This window comes from Rhipicephalus sanguineus, chromosome 4 (genome assembly GCF_013339695.2).
Source record: "Rhipicephalus sanguineus isolate Rsan-2018 chromosome 4, BIME_Rsan_1.4, whole genome shotgun sequence".
Taxonomy (NCBI): Eukaryota; Metazoa; Arthropoda; class Arachnida; order Ixodida; family Ixodidae; genus Rhipicephalus; species Rhipicephalus sanguineus.
This window is the reverse complement of record NC_051179.1, coordinates 182,943,910-182,967,104: the sequence shown is the minus strand read 5'-3', so window position 1 is coordinate 182,967,104 and position 23,195 is coordinate 182,943,910. Positions and strand designations below refer to the sequence as shown.

General features: G+C 46.0%; 1 protein-coding gene across 1 annotated transcript in view; it reads right to left on the bottom strand.

Annotated features, from left to right (window-relative positions):
• LOC119390949 (cytochrome P450 3A16) overlaps nucleotides 1-23,195 on the bottom strand; it is a 153,541-nt gene that overhangs the window by 21,078 nt on the left and 109,268 nt on the right. The window contains exons 9-11 of the mRNA XM_037658660.2: nucleotides 19,765-19,849; nucleotides 8,327-8,487; nucleotides 4,652-4,740 (exon numbers count right to left, since the gene is read on the bottom strand). Coding sequence (XP_037514588.1) covers nucleotides 4,652-4,740; nucleotides 8,327-8,487; nucleotides 19,765-19,849 — 335 coding nt within the window. The remainder of the gene's footprint in view (nucleotides 1-4,651; nucleotides 4,741-8,326; nucleotides 8,488-19,764; nucleotides 19,850-23,195) is intronic.

Below are 23,195 nucleotides of genomic sequence, written 5' to 3'. Positions count from 1 at the left end.
GAAGTGTGCGTTAGGGTGTCTACTATTATGTGCGGATGAACGCCTGTAACTTTACGTGATTTCTGGAAGAGAGCGTCAAACATCTGTATTCTATCGGCTGGCGCGCTGTACAAGTCTCGAAGTAAAACGAATTATTTGAGTTTAGTTTGGTATCACACCTGGATGATGATGTGTTCGACTTGCAAGTCCGGCGTAACCTCGTGATGCAAATAGGCGAGGTGCTTTGAGACGAGTGCCACCAGGCCTCTTTTGCCCTCCGCAAAGTGCGCTTCTGCACGATGGTCGCCACAAGCGATAACGTCGGTGAGCGTTTCCTGGAGGAGCCTTACTAACGGCCTTTCTGTAACAGACCTATGTAGTTCTTGCAAAATTGCCTTCCTTGGGCGGAAGCTGACCCAAATCCGTTGCCAGATGAGTAGATTGCTTGCGTTAGCCATTTTACTTACGCGGTATGGCGTATCGAGCAGCAGGCGCTACCTGCCGGATTTTAAAATTTGGAGCCTCGTGGTGAAAAACAGTAAGTTGCTAGAATATTTCAGAGAGGAAAAAACGTTTTCGTCACATGGGAACCTTCCGAATTTCACAGAATCGCGTCTGATTGACGTTTGTTAAAAAATTAATTCTGAGTGTATCGTTTCGTGTTTCAATGCCGAAAGTGGCGTATATGTTAAACAAAAGCGTTTTCTTGAGGTGCTCGAATCTCAACAATATCAGTAACTTTTCTGCCATATATGCCTTCACAAATTTTACCAAAATGTTCTGTTTTTTCTCTTGTAATACCACGCTATGTATGACAAAATGTATGTTTACCGGTTACTCTACAAAAGGTATGTTTCCCGGGAAAAATATCTTCACAGCAATAAAATTTGTGAAGGTCGCGAGAAAAAAAAATGGCAAATTTGAGAAAATCTTCATTTGGTCTTCACTGAGACGCCATTTACACCACATGGTGCTCCCATGAAAAATCAGCTTTATACCTCAAGCGGAAACAAAAATATTATTCTATTCTGTGTCCTACACATATCTATACTCCATCTCACAAGCTGGTTGCAGCACTGTGGAAGCTACGCGGTGCACGGCGGCGAAATCCCGGCGCACTGCAATATGGTACGCTCATTGGGCGTATATTTTCGTTGGTCTAATAACTACAATAAGTGCTTTTGTGCGTGCTCCTATAACTTGAAAACAACTAGAAGTCCTTCGCTGTGATTATTTTGAGGATCTCCGCTATAGTATTGTAATTTGTTTTTTTTACTTTTTGCCAATGTCATCGAATTAATAGTTCCTTGAACATTCACAGATTATGTTGAAAGTATGCCAGAAATCTATTCACTGATTGAGCACTGATTTAATAGCATTCTTGAAAAAGCAATGAGATCTTTATTGCATGCGGGCAAACAAACGCAGGTCGAAAACGGGATGCGGAGGCTCTAAAAATTACACCATCTCCCGCTAAATGGGACCATGAGACGATGCGAAGCCGGAGCACTTGCACGATCGCGTTCCGTTGGCGTTCGTGGGCATGCTACCGACCTCGCGTCGTGGAACGCGAAGAGGAACGCTACGCGCGTCGTGTCTTCCCTCTAGCCTTGCCGTTAATTCTCACAGGGCGAGCGGGGAACGCGGTCGTCCGGCGCGCAAGGAGGGGGGGGGGAGCATAGGAGAGGAGAGAGGGTGAGGGGGACGCGCATGCGCTGGTGCTCATCGCGGCGTTGCGCAGGAGAGGGGCACGCCATCTCCCGCTAAAGGGGACCATGAGGCGACGCGAAACAGCGTTTCGACATGTCGAGCCCGCGTTCCAGAGGGGGAGTGGAGAGGGGAAGTGGAGAGGGGAACTTGAGAGGGGGAGTGGAGCGGAGAGGTGGAGTGGGGAGGAGTAGTGTGGAGAGGAGGTATGTGGAAGGGCTTGCGCAAGCAGTAAGGGTGGTCACGCCGCACACGACCACCACCACTGGTTTGAGCTCTGCTACAAGATACTTCACATTTAATAAATAGTTCTGCTTACATAGACACTTTTGTCATTACAATTATTGTTATAATGATGAAAATAATTTTTGAAGTTCCCCATTGACGGCAACGGACAACCTTAATGACGAAACCGCCGTATGAATAAATGGCAAGATAGCCATGAATGGGGAGCATTCAAAACTCTGAATAGCATTTGCCGTGGCGGTTGACCTTGTTACACGGGGACACGGGTCTCACCCGTTTTGGCTGTCTTGTTCCCGAGGCAGGGTGTCAGTTGATGGCGGGACCGGGGATTCCCCGACCTCGAGTGTTGCAGCTTTTTCTTCTACTACGTCGTCGTCTGACGGCATAAGGATCTTGATAATTTTTTTGCAGGTTCGGTCCCCGGGGAGATGAGAGCCTCTGCAGAGCGTTCAATTCGGTTGCACGAACATCTTGTCCGTTTGTGGACATCAATAATCCTCATTTTTCAAACGCTTTTTCGGTCCGTGTGGAGCAGACGTTGCGCCTGTGAACGACTCGGCCTCAGCAGTGGCAAGTTTCTGTTTGCCTTTTGTACAGAATGCAGTGTACCATGTTGGGACCACAGCGGACGTAGTTGGGCACTTTCATGCCATTGAACAGTATCATCACGGTTGTTGACCCTTTCATGCGCCTGACTCCGAGAACCACCGGCATTGTGGATGTGACAAAAAAATACTTTGCAACGCAGCTTCGGGTGGATCGGCATCGATGCCTCTGGCCACGCCTCGCCTCTACAGGTGTTTTCCGGAGGCGAACTGTAAGTGGCGGTAGGATGCTGTTTATCCGCCAAGATCATCTCCGGGGCATTGGGGTATGCATTGGCGCTCCATTAGGAGAGACAACGTGCTTATAATGAAGATATTCTGTATGGCGTTCGCGCACAGGATATCCTCTTCGGCTGCCACCGGGGCAGCCTGGCCACCGTTAAGCGACTTTGATCTGAATCTATTTTCGCACGTCCCGTCCTCTCCCCGGCCGAAAACGAAAACTCAAATTTGGGTTTTGGCCAGGCGAGATTTCCTGGAGGCTGCGGCAACCTATCTTAGCTGGTCGGCTTTTGTAGTGGCAACGCGAGCTCCATGAGCTCCCTTCTGCGCTGCCGTGGACGTGTCGTCCTCGACGCGGGTTACATCGACGTTACACTTTTTGTGAACGTCAATCAAGCCGTTGGTCTCGGCTTCCTCTTGCGAACTTAGCTCTCCTGCTATTGCCTCATGTTCTGCAATGGCCTAGAATGTTCTTGGGGGTCGGCCGAATGAGCAGCCGTGCCTTCCCGCCTTTCTGCGTTGCGGCGGAGCCGGTATCGTGCTAAGCCCAGATACGCTTAATCCTCGGTGTCGGAGAAAGGACCCACAAAAGAGGTTTGAGTGGACCTATCATGATAAATGCGGTATCCAGCTGCTCCTTGAAACTTCCCGGAGTTGCTCCAGTACAAATTTTGGAGAGATAAACTGTATTGAACACAGTATATCAACCTCGGTTGGCGGAGCTAATCAGATACCTCCGCACGCCAAGGCTTCGCCTAGCGGACCTCTTTACTCAGAGCACAGCTCGAGGAACCGCCACATCCTTCTCACGCTTTCGGCCGCCGCCCGCTCGCGCTCTCTGGCGCTGCGGTTTCGTCTCCCTTGCAGTTTTCAAAGCTTTGATACATTTCGTGTTAGCTCGGAGCCCGTCTTGAGGTGTGCCGGTTGAAGCTTGCCGTACGACTAGTTCAATACGCGTTGGTGACAGTTGCTTTGGTGTGCGCGGATTTTGTGACTAAAGGACACGCAGAATTTGCGAATTCACCGATTCACAGAAAGACGTTAGTGTTGCCTGTGAACAAACGACGCGGCAAGGGACAAAATAAAGGCGCAGAACGACAAGGACATGAAACGAAAGGTGAGCGCACGATTCGGGTTTCGAGAACGTTTCTTTTTTTCAACATCAGTGACTATGTAAAATTCATTTCTGTTCTACCTCCGTGTTTTACACATGCATACAATTATGATGCCGTTGTGCACTTATTTCATTTTGATTTGATCGGGTTTCACCCACAAGAATGTACAGCCAGTTAATAACAATATCTGAGGTTTTACGTCCCAAAACCACGACACGATGAGAGATGCCGAAGTGGAGGGCTCCGGAAATTTCGACCACCTGGTGTTCTTTAACGTGCACTGACATCGCACAGTACACGGGCCTCTAGCATTTCGCCTCCATTGAAATGTGACTGCCGCGGTCGGGATCGAACCCGCGCCCTTGGGATCAGCAGCACAGCAAGTTCCACGAAGTGAAAACCGTCAAACAGTGAAACTGTTGCCCCTTTTCACTCGGGCCCTCACAGTTCCGCTATAATTCCAAGTTTTCGGCAAGTTTCTTGCTTGTCGTTTCTCGTAGTTGTTCTAAGTTATGCATGTACACACACGTGGATGGTTTTCACGGCGTGGAACTGGCAGTAATTTATTTGCAACGGAATGACAGTACTCTAGTGGCAGTGGTACGGCGGTACTCTAGTTGCAGTGGACTGCAGCGGAATGAACATCCAAACTAGCCAGTACCTACAGTACGAACATCAATCTAAATATCTGGATGCACCTTTCAGGGACCATTTATATGTACGAACCTACAGGCACCATTAATAATTACATGCTGACCCATACTCGGATATACTCACATCTGCACAGGTGGATTCATCCGGAGAACCTCCATGCATACGGCGTCCAGATACTGCAGTCCCATGATTACTTCGTAGGTAATGTCGCTCTAGATAAACATGAGAAAATTATACAGTTAGAAAATTCACGTTTCTTGCAAAACATAAGGTAATGACCCCCTTTCCATAAAAATGCTACGAATTGCAATAAGCATACAATAAAAGAAATAGTGCGCTTGCAAATTTTTACCTTAATTTGTTTGGTCTTTCTCTTTGGTCTGTTTTTATATCATCGCGTATTGACTAATGAGATGTACTTCACGAAAAAAAGGGCTTTAGTGGAAGTTTTCCGCAAGAAAAATAGGATAGGACCCGTTCTGTTCGTCAAGACTGTAAACTGCAAAATTATTGAGGTAAAAGAATTAAGGGGAAAGTCAAGTTTACATTTGACATAAGGTGCAAAACAATTCCACATCTTTCACTGAGTCGCGCAAGGCTGGAGTGGGGCACAGCAGAGTTGGTTGGCACTCGGCTGGTCGTGGCTTGACTAGGCGCACGTGCGTCCACATCCCGATGCGCGAAGTGTTCACGTGATCACATTTGTAGCAGCATCGCCGTCCGAAATGAAGACGATGACGGACTCGTGGGGAATGAACTGCGGTCTGATGGGAAGCGAAGTGGGCGCGTGGCTCACAACATAAGCAGCTCGCGCGATGCTAGCTCAGAATCTCATAGGGCCACCGAAAATAAACCGTCAGCTAGAGCTTGCTGTCTAGCAAATGCTCCTCTTTACTGTGACTCGTCGTTCTCACTTCGTTCGCACGCCACACATTTTAAATCACGAGTATTGGACAGGCATCGATCGAGTTCGATTGGGCATCTCTGCTTCGTTCAATTTCTTTTGTTGTACCTATATCTATTTATTTCTCGCTCTATTTTTTTACCGTTTCTTCCCTTTCGTTCTCTCTCTTCCTATTGCTCGCTTCCCCTTGCCTTCGATCGCTTTTTTGTCTATTTGCTTCTCTACCTTACTTCCTTTCTCTTTCTGTCTTGATGTCTATTTTTCTGTCTTTTGTGTCCGTTTCTTTGTATGTCTATGGATATTTCGTTCCCTGTCCATCTTTCTCTATCTTCCCTTTCGCTCTCTATTTCTATCTTTCTTTCTCCTTCTCTGCACTTATTCTCCCGCCCATCCGAATTATTGTATCCCACGCCGCTTGAATCAGTGCAGCGGGAGCGCGCGCGCTGGACGTACGTGTTCGTGGAGAGAAGCAGATGATGAAGCGAGTGAGTGCTGGCATGGTGATTTTTTCTTGTGTACATCGCAAACCGGAAAAAAACACTCAGCATAACACCTATGCTGTAAAATACCGTTGCAAACGAAAAAAAGACTAAAGAAAAATCGGCTTTGTGTTTGTGGTAGCTGAACCCAGAATGGCTGCTACGGCCGCGGTGCACTAGCCATCAGCTTCTGCGCCAGGTATTTGGCCCTATTATTTGGGTATTTACGCGTATGCGAAAGCCCAAGAGTGTTAGCAAGTGCCACAGCTGGGCGTGATGGCGAACATGCGGTATTTTTACCCGACGCAGCAAATTAGTTTACTAATGTTACGACTGAGAGCTGACCAATAAATTGTCATATGCTACATAAATGTGTCAAATTTTCCGGACTGATACCCTACTGTTAAACACAACATGCGAAGCCCTGTAGGGTTTCGTGATTAATCATGATGTGTTCTGGCAGATGAAGAGCTACAGTAGACGGTTCATTACACACCAGACTTTTCAGTTTTCGTCAAACCGGCCGGACCAGCGGTCGAGTCTCAATATTGGATATTGTGGTGAAGAGTGGGAACACGGCTTGGATGCAGAAGGACAGGGAAGAAAAAAATAGAAAGAAGAAGATCGAGAATAGAACAGCCGGCCCGCAGCAAGAGTGCTGTATCTGTGTCGTTCGTTGGCAATGGCGCAGTCGCGAACCACCGACACCAACATCCCTGCGTCCACGACGCTGTGAAGTGGGCGAGTATTCTAGACTCGCCACCGACCACGGACGGCGTCCAAGCCGCCACTGTGGTTCCGCAGCAGGACATTAACGTCGCAATTTCCCAAGCTGTCTCCTTACTCGCTCGAGAGTTCAAGACACCCGGCTTCGGGTGTGCCACACTTACATCATTTACTGAGAACAACATTCCATGTGGTCATGGTTTTAAGGATGACCTTACCAGCTGGGTAAGCAGTGTCAACTCAATTGCTCTCAAGCATTCTTGGAAGGCATAACCAAAAAATCTGTCGCCGAAGGACGACTACGAGGTGCCGCTGAAGCGTGGCATCGAGTTCAAGGCAGCGAACACACTACATGGCCAACTTGGAGCGCGGCCCTGACGGCCGCGTTTGCGCGCTTTCGACACTTTTCATGACAATGTGTTCACGCCGGCAAGGAGCAACTAAGGATATCGCAACATACATATACGACAAGCTGTCCCTTTTACAAACTTGCGACATACCCTGGACCTCCTCAGCAGCCAGGCAGTACGTCATCGACGGGACACACTACTCGATGCACGCGGCCGTCTTGTCCACCCACACCGACCCGGCCGGCATCTTCGCTTTCGTACGCCAGGCAGTGGAGTTGCAGGACAATTCTTACCGCCGCGCCGCTACAGTCTGCCCACAGGAGCCGGCTTCACCGAGACGCGCATGCTATACGTGTGGCCGCTTCGGACATCGATATAAAAACTGTCCACAATGCCAACATCAACCCATGCAACGTCAAGCATACCTACTTCCAACACTCATGGTTCGCGCCGACAGCATCGGAGAGCTTACGCTCTTGTCTATAAGGAAGCGCAGCGTACGGCGCTGCTTCGACGCCACGGCCGAGAAGACTTGCAGCCTTTGACTGAGCACCCCTGCGGGACCTCGGTGGTGACGTACTGCCGGTCGGTGCCCCATAGAGATGTGTGCAATATGGCGGTTGGGTGAATGCACGCTAGATGGCGTTATAGGTGCCGCTGCTCTCAGATTGGCTGCTGCGCCCGTTATCTCTCATTCTCCTTGATCGTCGCTGTACGTGGAGGAGTGCGCTTGCCGGATCGTGCTGCTTGGCGGACCATGGACGACGAAGAGCGCCAGGTGCAGAAGGCCGCTGCGTCTCGTGCTCGTCGGCAGGATCCCGAGGTGCGAGCTCGAGAGGCTGCCGCCAAGCGAGCGCAGCAGTAATCAAAGCGGCGTATCGCTTTGATTGCTGCTGGGCGAAACCACTGAACATTTCACGGTGTAACCATGATTGCTTCAGGAGCTTCGCCCAAGCTCTTCATTCACCTGTGGGTATGCTGTAATTCTTTTTCCATTTGACGAGACATTTAAGCCTTTCGCTTTAAAATAAATATGACCCTCGTTTATTTCGCCCTGCTTTCCAAAAAACTCCCTAGGCGCTTAATATGACAGATGAACATAATTAGAAACAAGGTAGGAGTAGTTATAAATAAAGCACGAAAACGAAGTTACCTGCGTTTTAGTTTTAACGATCGCGTCAGGTATAATGTTGCCCTCCACTCCTCTATATGCATATTAACTGAAATCGAACTTATTTCCCTAGGGTACGCGCTCATCCTTACTGGTGACGCACAGCTTTTAGTGCAGATGCAAAGGACACAGCACGTGCAGTAACTTAGTCGTTGCGCGTAAACGTACTTGTTTTTGGAGGACATCTTCAATTTCTTCTATGAGGCGTTCCTGTATGTGCTTGTGCTGTGCCAGATAGTAGACGGCCATTGACATCGCGATTGTTGTTGTGTCGTAACCAGCGACAAAGAAGAGAACAGCCTGGGCGAGCACTTGATCCTTAGTGAGCCCTGAAAATAGGACATACACAAAATTATCCCACTTTGATATCTGCCGACAGATCAAGCGCTATAATGAAAACGTCAAATATTTTCCATGTTTCACTGGTAAAGTGTAATTCATACAATAGCGCGCAGCACGCAAGCATCATAGGTTACTTGAAATAAATGAAATAGTAGCATGGACTAATGTACACAAAAACTTCACGCATGACAGAAAAAAAAAGAAAGACAGCAAAGTGCACGTTTATTTAAAATACAGTTTCACTGCAAGGGCGAAGAAATAAGTGCGATAGTAACAAATATCTCAGCGCAATATCTTAACGTTGAGAGCGGAGCATGTAGAAGGGTATACGAACCGTCCTACAATGCCTGCCGTGATACAGCACGCACCAGCGATGGCGACCGCGCCCATATATAGTCGAAGTTTACGGTCGCTGCTCATTTGTGCTCAAGAAGCCGCTCATTTCCCGCGGCCTGATCGCATTCCGTTGAGCGCGCGGGAACAGAAACGGCGAACGCGAGCGGCGATCCGCCTCGAGAAGGATGCATACATGTGTTGTCTGATTTAGGCTGCTGCGTTTGCAAGTTCGCCGTCACGTCTTGAAGTCATGACTGTCTTTTGAACATTTTTTCTAGTAGTTTTCCCGACGTCTGTGCAGGTTGCTGCGGCTGTTTTTGTGCCATCTCACGTTGCTCACTCAAGTACGGAGAAAAACCCATTTGCTCCATGAACTACGGAGGAAAAAAAGTTTCTGCCACCACACCACAGCTGCACCACAGCTGCAGTGATGCGGATCCAAACATGGATCCGCATCACTGCAGCCTGGTCCGCATGGTGTCGGTCGCTGCGTGCCACTAGCAACGTACAAAAAGCCTGCGTTCCTGACCCTGCATTGCAGTCAGCGGCAAATCCGGCCAGTGTCACTGAAACGTTTGCTTCATTCTTGGCAGATATCACAAGAAGGACACAGCGACAAGCCTGGGTGTTTATCGTGGTTTATGTCAAGCGCTGACATCATAGACGCTCTTCGACGCATGCGGCCCCCGAATCCCTGGCCACGCCCGTTCATGGATCCGCATCACTGCAGCCTGGTCCGCTTGGTGTCGGTCGCTGCGTGCCACTAGCAACGTACAAAAAGCCTGCGTTCCTGACCCTGCATTGCAGTCAGCGGCAAATCCGGCCAGTGTCACTGAAACGTTTGCTTCATTCTTGGCAGATATCACAAGAAGGGCACAGCGACAAGCCTGGGTGTTTATCGTGGTTTATGTCAAGCGCTGACATCATAGACGCTCTTCGACGCATGCGGCCCCTGAATCCCTGGCCACGCCCGTTCATGGATCCGCATCACTGCAGCCTGGTCCGCTTGGTGTCGGTCGCTGCGTGCCACTAGCAACGTACAAAAAGCCTGCGTTCCTGACCCTGCATTGCAGTCAGCGGCAAATCCGGCCAGTGTCACTGAAACGTTTGCTTCATTCTTGGCAGGTGGGTCTTTAAACTTCACCTTGCACATAGTTATTTGGTTCTTGCCGCTGGCTGCACTGCAATGCCTGCCTTGTGCTCATCATGTATCAAGCCCGTCGAAGGCAAATTCCTGGTGTGCTCGAGCTGTAAAGCAAGCTTTCACCTAGGGAAAAACTGTTCCGCGATAACAGACAGTGCTTATATCAAAATGTCTACGGTTAAACGTGAAACGTGGGCGTGTCAGACGTGTAAGTCTGGTATGGGTACGGGTGATAGCGAGGGCTCACTTGTTCCACAGTTTTCTACTGTTAATACCAAATTGGACCAGCTGACTAGCACTGTTGAGATGCTTGTGTCGAAAGTTGAGGAACTGCTCTCTTTCAAGGAAACCTGTGAAAAGATGGCGGGCACGGTGACAGAAATTCAAACGTCTATTGACTTCCTGTCGGAAAAATATGACTCCATGCTCTCTACTATGACTTGTAACCAAGCTGAAGTATCTCATCTAAAAGCTCAGGTGGAATCTGTTTCCGTTACAGTTGCCCGTCAAGCTGAAGTTCTTGATAGAACGACGGTGCAAATAAATGAACTAGAACAATATGGTAGACGTTGTAACTTTGAAATTCATGGTCTCCCTTTTCAGCCAGGGGAAAACCTGAAATCCTTCATTAGTGACCTAGCTGGACGTTTGAACCTAGAAAACTTTCAAGAGGCTGAAATATGCAAGGTACATCGTTTGCCAACCCACGATAAATCTAGCCCCAGCCCGCCCATTCTTGTGCAAGTACAGAACACTTCAGTAAAAGAAAAATGGCTGCGAGCTCGTAATGGCCTTCGTGATCTTGCCCAGTCCGATAAATTTCCTCGTTTATTAACGAAAACTTGACACGGATGAACCGAGAGCTCTTCCGATTGGCCCGCTCGAAAGGAAAAGAAAAAGGTTATAACTTCGTGTGGACGAGAGATGGAAAGGTGCTGGCAAGAAAAGTTGAAGGAGCACCCACCATTCGGATCGAAAAACTGTCTGACTTGGATAAGCTCGCGTAGACATGGCGGATACGGAAAATATCACCTGCACCGACTTTACGAATGCAGCTAAATTCCTTTCCGATGCCTCATCTGATGGCTTTAAAGTAGCACATGTCAATATTCGTAGTCTTCGGAAACATTGGAATCAGTTTTGTGCCATCACTTCATCATCTCGCCCAAGTTTCGATGCTTTCGTCCTTACAGAAATCAACATTCCATCCGAACATTTTTCACAGTTTGCTCTGCCGGGTTACCAGTCCTTTTCGTACACACGCCCAACAAGAAAAGGAGGTGGCATCGCAGTTTTTATAAGCAACATATGGGCAGCTTCAGAGTTATCGTTTTCCTTTTCACAAGCCGAAGTGTTAGCACTGCGATTGAACACGCCCTCTTTTTCGGTGACTCTCTTATCGGTGTATCGGCCTCCCAATTTCAATGCGCGGCTTTTCTTAACCGAACTTGAGTCCACGCTATCATCCTTATCGCTAGAAGAGCATGTGTGCATCATAGGCGATGTCAACATTGACCTTTTGCGTCCCACTGTAGGCCTCGTTGCTGATTATCTAGACTGCCTTTCAAAATGGGGCTTAAAGAGCCGAATAAATCAAGCGACTCGTGAGGAATTTTTGGCTGGCAGGCTCGTCAGGTCGTGCATTGACCACGTTTTCGTGCGTGCGCAGAACCTGCTCACAAAAACCGCAATAGTACAAACGAAGCTAGCTGACCATTACTTTGTTTGCGGCTCAATCAGCTGTCCACATACGACGACGATACCAACCAATACAAATAAACCAATATCGGTGCTAGATCAAAAAAAATTTGATAGACTGGTAGCTCATTATGACTGGAATTCTTTTTTGTCAATAATGGCTCCTGGTGATCTCTATGATAAAGTCGTAGAAGCGTTCATAAGTTTAAAAGAAAGTGCTACGCGAACGATACATATTAAACAACGTAACTTGGATAATAAATGGATGTCAACACATTTACTCGCGGCAATAAAAGAAAAGGACTTGCTTTGGACACAATGTAAACGTTATCCTAACTGTTCAGACTTGCGGGTCAAATTTAAGCAAAGCAGAAATAAGGTTAATGCTATGATTCGCTCGGCTAAACGAACTCATTTCCGAGCTAAATTTAAGAATGCCAGTAACAGCAGTAAAAAAACATGGGCGTTAATTAACACCTTTAGAGGCGTTAACACTCGCGTCCATATTTTGAATAACTTTTTTTCGAGTCAAGCCAACAGCGCACAGGAGATTGCTGACAAATTTAACAGTTTTTTCTCCCGAACAATTAAAAACACAAATTTCCAGGTAGGCCCTTGTACTTTAGGTCACAGTGTTAGAGAATCGGCTTATCTGCCTTCTATCTCACAAGATGACTTACGCTCTATCATTTTCAGTCTAAAGTGTAACAAATCTGCTGGTATCGATGGTATTTCTATTACTGACTTGCGCCATACATTTGAATACACCCATGAAGTTCTGCTAGCACTACTTAATCGCATTATTTCTAGTGGAGAAATTCCCATAAACTTGAAAACAGCAATAGTTATACCTTTACACAAAAACGGTGCGCGTGATAAAATTGAAAACTATCGTCCAATATCAATTCTGCCTTCTATAGCGCAAATACTAGAAAAGCATTTACTGTTAACGATGACAAGCTTTCTCGACCGCCACAACATTTTATCACCCTGTCAGTATGGTTTTCGGCAGGGGAAAAGCACTCAGACGCTATTGGAAGACTTCTCTGATCAGTTGAACGCAGCGTTCGATAACAACAAGGTTGCCTGTGCGCTACTTCTTGACTGCAGCAAGGCTTTCGACAGTGTACATCATACCTTGTTATTGGATAAACTTTTTCAATTAGGATTTAGGGGTGCTTTCTGGTCTTTGTTGGCAAATTTCCTCCAAGACAGGCGTCAGCTAGTATCCGTTGGGCAATCCCGTAGTCCGTTCCAAGCCATCAATACCGGCGTTCCACAAGGATCGATTCTTAGTCCGCTGCTATTCAATGTATTTGTAAATGACCTTCACAGCGCGATACCGGTTTCTCTTTATCAATACGCCGACGACACTGTGATCTTGACGTCTGCTAACAACTTCTATGAGGCGATTACTCTTCTGCAGTCAGCTGCCACTAAAGCCATGGATTGGTTTCGTGATAACCTTATTAATATAAATGTGTGTAAAACTAATTTAATCTGCTTCCATAATCCGCTGAAGAAAGTAACCCTTGACTATCCTTTCATTTTGCATTGTTCGAATTGTTCATCCTGCTCTTGTAGGCCATTACAGTATTCATCTGTTGTGAAGTACCTTGGCTTATACATTGACAGCGACCTTTCCTGGAATAGTCATCTTGCCTACGTTTGCAAAAGACTTCGCGCTGTGTCTTGTCTACTATATAATATAAGATACTACATGCCGTTTTCAGTACGTAAAATGATAACACAGGCTTTAGGCTACAGTATACTGCGTTATGGAATAACCATTTACGGGCACTGTGCTGTCTGATGGCACAATAGATTAAACAGAATATTACGATCGATCTTAAAAAATATTTCTTATGACTTGAACATGAACTCAGAGAGAGACATTTTCAAAGTGCTGTTAATGCCGAACTTCAATAATCTCTTAATTCAAACTGTTGTTTTAAAACATTTCTGGTCCAAAGAATTCCTGGTTCCATATGTCACTTCCCGTTCTCTAAGGCCCAAAGTCCTTTACTGGAGACCGCGGTGTTCAACAAGGTATGGAACTAGAATACGAGCCCATTATGTTCCAACTTATTTCAATGTGCTACCCCCCAGCATCTTTCGCATAAAAACAAAATACAAATTAAAGAAACTGCTACGGCGTATCTGTCGATAATTTTAATGCATGTCTTGTCTGGTGTTATTTCATATGTACTCATTTGCAAGCATGCTACTGAACAGTCATCTAGTGTGGTACCTTGCTTAAGAAACTTTCGCTGTATTTATGTTTTTTGTTCGCTCTCAATTTCTGTAATTGTTATATATTGCTAATAACTATCGCTTGTACGCCCTGTTGCTTCTAATCTAATGTGCACGTTTTTTTTTTGTCCTATCATCGTTCTTATGCCATGTACTACAACCTTGTAACGCGTTCGGTTTGTTTCGCTGTCTGCCAGGCTCTGCCACTCAAGCCACCAATTGGCTTTGGCAGGCCTAGCCACATATACTGCTTTATTTGAAGAAATTAAAGGCATTATTATTATTATTATTATTAAAAAACGGGACGCGACTTTTAAATGCGTGCTTTTTTGCGTGTATATATTACGGTAACACCATCGTCATCACCTGCTGATTCTCTTGCCATTGGGGACGAAGGTAAAGGGCCCTCTAGGTGAGCTCCAGTTTATGGTCTCTTGTGCGGGCTAATTCACCATCATACTGCGTGCTCCTCAATTAATCAGCCCGCCCGACTCTATGCAGTTTTCTGTCCCTTGGCGTCCAATCGAACGCTCTTAGCATCCACTCGCTATTCAACACCGTTACATGATCGGCCCATGTCAACATTTTTTCCATCACTGGAGGCAAGGTTACCACCAACGCGTGATGTTCCCTTAGGCTATTCTGCTGTCTTGGTGTAATATCAATTTTCATTCCGTGCATACTACGTAGTACTCAATTTCTGTTGTCCCAGATAATTTCCTATTGTCCCAGATTCAGCCCCGTCTGTTAGTACTGTTAGAATAGCATGGTTGTATTCTTTGCGCTTTATGGGCAGTGGTAAATTGCCGGTTATAATTTGCAAATGTAACCAAATAGTGCTTTCCAGGCTGTTAGTAGACGCGAAGCATGTCTTAGCGAGCAAAAGCCACCCGGACCGTTTCCATCCATCCATCCATCCATCCATCCTGTAGAGATGTGTGGAAAAGACTCAATAAATTGTTGAACCGTATGCAACCGCCATCGACTCGACGATCTCGTTATAAAAGGTAAGCGCATGTGTAGAAAAGAACTTGCTAAAGCGTTCAATACGTTCTTTCGGCATGCGGTTACTATCGGACAGTGCGTTTCTCCAGCAACCTATGTTATTAAGGAAAATAAGCACAGTATTTATTTAGCGCCACGCATATTCACAATATACAGATCGAGCCGGTAAAATTTGTGCTTGACATCAGTACTCCTTTGCTTGAGCACATATACAAACTTGCAATAATAACGGGCTGTTTTTCGAAAATGATGAAGATCTGTGAAGTTAGTGCTCCGCACTAAAAAGGCGATAAGAATGAGCTGTCAAATTACAGCCGATTTCTATATTACCAATATTTTCAAAAGGCCTTGACAACATTATTCGTAAACGAGTAACAAAATTTAGTAGAGATTTCAGTTTAATTACTGAATCTCAGTATGGTTTTCACCACGGCAAATAAACTGAATCTGCACTACTGACCGAGGAGTAAATCATTCTTAATGCTCTTGAATTACAATAGATATGTTTAGGCATTTACATAGATTTTTCAAATGCGTCTGACCGGACTCACCATGCAGCCTTGTTAGAAAAACTGCAACTATATGGTATTCGCGGCACGCCACTGGTCTTCATAAAACCGTACTTGAAGCATAGGTTTCAATGTGTCAGCTTAGGAAGGGCAGTCTCATTGTTACAGCAGGTAGTCACTGGCGTTCCGTAAGGAAGCATATTGGGTCTTTTACTGTTCGTCCTTTACATAAACGACATAAACACTATCAACAAAACACCAACTTATGTAATTTACGCTGATGACACCAGCCTATTTTTCACTGGAAAAAATTTGCATTGTTTAACACCTCAAATAAAGGACGCCCCTGAAGACATACAAAAGTGGAGTAAAGGAAACTATGTCGATCAATGATGATAAAACAAAGGCCATTCTTTTTCATCCGCGTCAACTTTCCGTCACCATTGATAGTGCTTTATTTTTAGGTGCGATGCCTATAGAATTTACGAACTGAATTAAAATTTTAGGTGTGCTGTTTCAAAAAAAATGTCCTGGGACGATCATTTTGACTACATTCAATCTTACGTAGCCTAAAGTGTGGGTGCTATTGCAAAATTTCGACACTCTGCTTGTATCGATTTTTATGTCATGTAAATGATTAAACGGGCTGTTTTATTTCACATAGATTATTGTTTTTTAGTGTGGGGAAATTCCACGCAAAAGAACCATAGAACCTTTATGTTAAAAAACAGGGCTCTCCGGTCCAAAGCTAACGTTGAATATGGTGCACATACAAAGGAATTGTTTCATCGGTTTAACGTTCTACCCATAGCAAAATTTTATGATGGGAAACTAGCATTCAAATTAAAAGTGTTTATAAAAACCAACATGACGTTCTAAATCTCGCTAATCTAAGAGGAAAAGCTCTTTTCTATTCTCTCCGCAAACAAGATTTCTGGACTACCCCCTTTTGCCGAATTGAATGCGGACGACAAATATTGTTTGCCTCATTTGCTAAACAAACTCCTCAGTAGCGAAATAGAATTAGAGAAAAGCAGTATAAGTGATGTTAAAAAACACTTCCTGTCACTAATCTCCGTAAAAAAAATTGCTGTACTGTATGAAGAGAGATCTATTTTCATTATTTTCGTTTGTTTGATGTTTGCCTGTTGTTTAGGAATAATTATTGGGCCAGATCATCATCTTAAGCGATTAACTATAGGCACACATTTACATTTACACATGCTCTGAATCTTTGTAATCAAATATTGTAGTAACAAGGTTTGAAGGGTCGCATTAACCATTTTTCCTCCTTTCTCTTTTTTTTCTCATGTAGTGCGCTGGTTTGATTTTGTGATACGATTTTTTTATGTATATAACGTGCTAATTTGTTTTTTATAACATTTTTCACATCCTTGTGTGTCTCTAATGTATGTCTTTTATATGGGGTTTCGGCTTTCCACAAACAAATTGTATCGCTTTTCGCCCAAGCATGCCAACATCCTCAGGATGTAAATAAAACTCATTTGATTAAAAAAAAGACAAGAGTAACGCTATAGTGGGTCATCCTCTCCAGTGCCATCTCTTACGAAAATGACTTGATTTTCCATTGCCGGACTATGATCGAATTATTGGCTTTATTAATTAATAATGGTTCCGCAATACTCATTGACTTGCTTCAATACTCATTCAGCAACATTTCTGTTGAGCAGTTCGTTAAAAAAAGGTCCCTCACTAATTTATATCGAAATGCGATTGAGGGAATATTTCCTCAACAATATTTCTGTTGAGCACATTGCAATAAAGCCTTCATTGACTCATTTCAATCTAAACACCATTGAGGACATAATTCATAAACAATATTTCTCTTGAGCACTTTGCAATAAAAATTTCACTGACGCAATTATTTTGAAATACACTGGATCAAATATTTGATCAACAGCATTTCTGTTGAGTAGTTTGCAATAAATTTGTCACTCGCGCAGTTATCTCGAAATACCCTCTGGGCATTATTCTCGGCTGATGGAACACACACACACACACACACACACACACACACACACACACACACACACACACACACACACACACACACACAGGCGCGCTGGTCAAAGTTCTGAATGACGAACGCTGTGCCACGGCCAAAACGTTCGCAAACCAGTGTAATGCACGCAATTTTCGTAAGTACGCCCTTTCATTTCTGCAACTTTATGTGCACCGGACCCACAGAACTTCCTCGCACCCTTACCTTTGAAACTCCGCGTTTCTTTTGTGAACATTCTTCGCGGTTATCTCTTCGCGACCGATTCTTTATTGTGAAACCTGTATCTCCCGCTACGACTGAAAAATGAAGGTGGGGTGGGCGTGCAGGCTTGGTTTGAAATTTCGCAAATTGTCTGTATGGTGTGCATCAGGGGCTTGACCAGAAATATTTTGTGGGGTGTTGGGGGTGGGTTCAACTGCCCTTCATGTAGGTTCATGTGGGTGTTTTTATGTGTGCGTGTATACAGGGTGTTTCAGCTAAAAAGCACCAAGTATTAAAAAAATTAGGCATGGGCGCTACGCGTCTCCAATAATCGTAGTATTGTTCTGAGCCATATAGAGCACGTCACATTATTTTTTCCAATCCACTAAGCGCAGCAATTAACAAAGATTGCTTAATCAACTTTTTAAATATTGACTAGAGAAAAATCGTCAACGCAAAAGTTGTAGCACTTATTCTGAAACGTCAGAATATTTTATCCCTGCTAATATAACGGCTAATCCGATAAGCTGGGTATTAACAAAGACTGCTTAACTAACCTCTAAAATAGTAACTATAACGAAAGATATTAACTAGGAAAGTTGTAACGTTTGTTAAGCAACTTGAATTGCTTTATCTATGCTAAGATAACTGCCCTGTTAAATTTTTTTCCAGCTTTTTTTCTAGAGTGCGCGAAATTAAAAAAATACTTGGCGCAAGTTAGCTGAAACGCCCTGTATATATACAGATGCAAAGCTGACAAATTCTGTATATTGGGGAAACGCGCATTGACTGGGTAAACGCGTATACTTACCTTGGCGTGACTCTAGACCCTTCATTCTACTGGACATCTCGTATAGACAACTTGTGTAGAAAACTAAGCTTTGGATGCTTTACATTATTTAAAGCTAGAAACTACTTTAACTTTAACTACTCACACACTTTAACTACTCATGGGGCTACACATATACTTCCTATTGCTCAGTCGTTACCATTTTACAAAAGAGCTGTACGAACCATTGCATCAGACCCTGAGAATGCACCATCCACTGAAATTTTCAGAAATCTAAACATATTACCGCTTATTATGGCTAGGCAATTGAAAAGCGCAATATTAGTACACAAAATAATGAATAGAAACGTACCCCTTCACTCATCAGTCTTATTACCACCGAGAGGTCACACTCGACAGGTAGAACAAATAACTCTTAACCTGCCGACAGCCCACAATGTTTACGGCCGTCGAACAGTATCCTTTGCTGGTGCAAAAATCTGGAACAGCACTCCTACCCTAATTAAATGTCTGCCGAATATGACGCAATCGCTCAGGAAACTCTTCCCGTCGGGCAGTTACCAGTCACCATATTGATATCGAACTAATAACTCTGTATGCACACTGATTCTGTTCTTTTTCTTTTCTTACATGATCTTGTGCGAAAGTGTGATTTGCGATTGAATATTATATATAAACATGGTGCTCGCAAATTAAACCACAATATACAATGTCTGTAATGGATCCCCAACTAGCCATATCGGCTACGGATCCGGATGTTCTCGCAGAAATTTTGTGAATCAGTTCAGTGAAAATAAAAACATTCTTCGTCTTCAACAGCCCCCCTCGATTTGCCCCCCCCCCCACCTAGTTACACATGGTGTGCGTGTCGTTCGTTTTCACCGTTTTTTACTACCAGTGTCTTATTTACCCACCCGAGAACAGTTTTTGTTTATGCGCGGTTTCTTTGACTCTGACCCTCCTGGGATCAAAGATGCTATAAAAACGCATCGGAAACTCGTAAATCGTGTCTTGTATTTATAGATCGTACTTTTAACGAAGACAGTAACTCACAAAAAAACTAAAATCACTGCAAGGACTGGCTTTCCGCCTTCGTTTCTCCAATGCCAAGGACAACGTATTTCGTGGAGTACTGCAAAGGGCAACGTCGAAGGGGGCAGTGGTGACGCTGAACGCAGGACAACAGCTCTTCTTCACCGATATTTGCGCCATGTATAACGTACATTAAAGAGGATATCGCAGTACTTAATCAGTCACCCCTCATACATCCAGTCGCCACAGAAATAGTTGTAGTTCAGTATTTACCCCGCGTGCCAGTGTCTTTCTGCTGGTGGCCGTCCTCTTCGTGGCACTCTGCGTTCATCAGGAGGTGCACGAAATCAGTCTTCTCCTGAAATGGACGCGCGGGAAGAAAGTCGTTAGTGAAGTGGTGAACGCGAGTACTCTTACCTATTAGCAGAGCTATATTGACGACACTGATTTTAAGTACCGAACATTGCAATTTCTCTGCACCTATTCATCTATCTGGCTAGTCGTCTACCTTTTGCACTCTCATGGTTGTTCGGTCAACTTGGTAGATATCAAAATTTGCATTGCATGATATGAATATGAGGAACAAAAATGACAGGACCTGTTGTGACACACAGGGCATGTCTGTCATGTATGTCACGGCATAAATGACTAGGTATGATTGTGATGCCCAGTCACATGCTTCATTAACTTACCGTGTACTACTACGGGCATCACATGACGTACACGTACGACAAACATAAGATGACAGTCACAAAATATTGGCATAAAAATTCATGTCATTCATACGACGGCAGAATTTATACAAATGGCATCATGCACAAGTCGTTTAGACGTCACGGGCGTGTCATTGACGCGTTACATAGTAACGTCGCACGTATAGGCGTCAGACTCTGCCCACGCGGCGCTGCGCAAAAAACCGCCATCAGCGCCCTCATCGCAGCCCTGACGCTAACTGGGTAGTACAAAGAGAGCCTTCCGCAAGCGAATGTGCATAGGCCACAATAGAACCCTCCCTCTTTCGTTGGTGTCGATGCACGGTTTTCTGAAAATCAAGGACATGTAAAGGTTCATCCGCCAATGCACGCTTCATAAAAGTAAAAACCTCATCAAAGCAAACTGCGGGTACAATGCAACAGAAGCTTTAGCTATTACAACGTACTGCAACTTGCAAGTACAACCGAACATCGCACGAAATCGAGTTCGAGGCAAGCCCTCCGACGTCCGTTCTCTAGCGCCCAAATACGTTAAAACCTGGCATATACGTAATGCCAAAGCGATTAGGTACATAGAGGATCAGTTTACTTCGCTATATATCTTACGATCAGTGGTACGAAGCTCGCTTTATCAGGGACGAGTGACCTCAGTGATTTCCGCCCTTTCGGTTGAATTCTCCCGTCATCTCTCGCTTCCTGTGCATTCGACTGTTTTATTACGTATCTTCAAATGGTCTCTTGATGGTTGTCTTCCGTTTGTATATACTGAAAATGGGGACACTTGCGTGTGCACTTTCGTGGGGTACAACCAAAGGCAAACCGATGGCCTTCGAGATAGCTACGGCAATGGCGGAGGCCGCGCGGAAAACAAACCGGAAGGTGGTTGTGGACTACCGACCATCGCGACGCCGCGCGGCAGGCGGTGGCACGGGCGGAAAGGCAACACTGGGACTCGGCGCGGGGATAAGTGTGCGCGCGAAGTCACCGCGTGTGCATCGTTTCCCGGCCGGCCTACCACGCCAGAATAAATGGTTCCGAGTTCTGTTCACTGCTTGTACAATGACTGCGTAGCAACGCTTGGCTACGACATGGTGGCAGCGGTGCCGCCAACGGCACAGTGAACCACACAAAGCAAACGGTGAGCATCCACACAGCAATCGGCTCCCAGCTTGTCCGACGAGGGGGAAGGAGACGCCGCACAAAGAGCCGCCGCGACGCAGCAGCAAAATGGCAGTAACTTCTTCAATCCTTTGGCCGTCGAGCTGCCCGAGAAGCTCGATTTCTGGGACCCGACGGATTGGAAGCGCTGGATCGCTCGATGGGAACGTTACCGGCTCGTGTCGTCATTGCATCTCCGGGACGAAAATACGCATGTGAACACGTTTCTCTACGCCATGGGCAGAAGCGGAAGATATCTTAGCGTCACTGAAGCTGACAGGCGCCGAAATGACGAACTACGCTGCCGTCAAACGCAAGTTCGAGGAGCACTTCACACCATGTACGAACGTTATCTACGAGAGGGCAAGGTTCAACTGCCGTGTACAGCAACCCAATGAACCGGTCGAAGCGTTCAGCACGGACCTACACAAACTGGCAGAGGCTTGCGAATACGGTGAACTTAAGGACGAGCTCATCCGCGACCGTCTCGTAGTCGGACTGTTGGACGTCGGACTGAGCGAGAAGATGCAGCTCGATCCCAAGCTGCTGACGCTGCAGTCAGCGACGAAATTGGCGACGAACTCTGAGGTGGTGAAGCAGCAGCAAACAGAAATGCGCCGCAAGGAGCACCTCACCGTTGCTGTCGACGAGGTCACAAAGTCGGGCCACGGTAAGGGCATCCAGAAAGGAACAAAAACTCCGCCTTGAGCAGCTCCTTGCCATCTACGCAGCGCGAAAAGCGACGACGCCGGACGCTGTTCGTGGTGCGAAGGGGCCCACAACCACGCGATAGCGCAGTGTCCAGCCGCGGGCAAGACGTGCAATAGCTGTGGGAAAAAAGGCCACTACGCAGCAGTCTACCTCTCAAGTGCGCGCAACAGTAACATCCCCAACCGTTCGTCCGAGCATAAACAGCGCACGGAAGAATTGCATCACAGTGAGGTGCGAAGCACTACGCCTAACGAGCCTTGGAGAGTGAGGGCAATGGTGAACGGCACACCTCTCATATTCAAAGTCGACACAGGTGCCGATGTCACTGCAGTGCCATTGGACTACCACAGGGACACCATGGTGCCTTTGGAAACAACAAACCGGGCGCTGACAGGCCCAGGTCAAGTGCCAATCGACACAGCAGGCTACTTTATGGCCATGGTAGAATGGCGAAACACAAGAGTACAAGACAAGGTATTCGTCATCAAACGGCTGAGAGAAGCTCTTCGCAGTCGTTCAGCAGCAGAGTCACTGGGCATCGTGCAGCGGCCACTGGAGCTGGCAGAAACGTAAGAGTGTGACATACCTGACATTCTAGCACAGTACCCCAAGCTGACACCAGGACTCGGGTTGATGGAGACCACATACCGCATCAAAGTGACCAGCGACGCCAAGCCCTACACAGTCAGCTACCCAAGGCGAGTGCCTATTCCTCTTCTCCCTCTCGTCTAGACGGAACTCAAAAGGATGGAAGACCTCGGCGTCAAAGAGAACGTAGAACAAGCGACAGGGTGATGCTTCCCAATAGCGATTGCAAAGAAAAGGAACAATGAACTGAGGATATGTGTTGACTATGGCCAGCCAAACCAACTGGTTCTTCGCGAACGCATCCTGATGCCTACAGTTGATAAAAGCCTTGCCAAACTAGCCGGTGCAAATGCCTTCAGCCGCTTAGACGCACGTGCAGGCTACTGGCAAGTGCCCCTCTACGAAGACTCGCGCGAGTTTACAACGTTCGTTACTTCATTTGGGCGGTTCCAGTTCCTCAGACTGCCCTTCGGCATATCTACGGCACCAGAATTCCACCAGCGTGAGATGCTCGGTGTCTTAGGGGGACTGGAT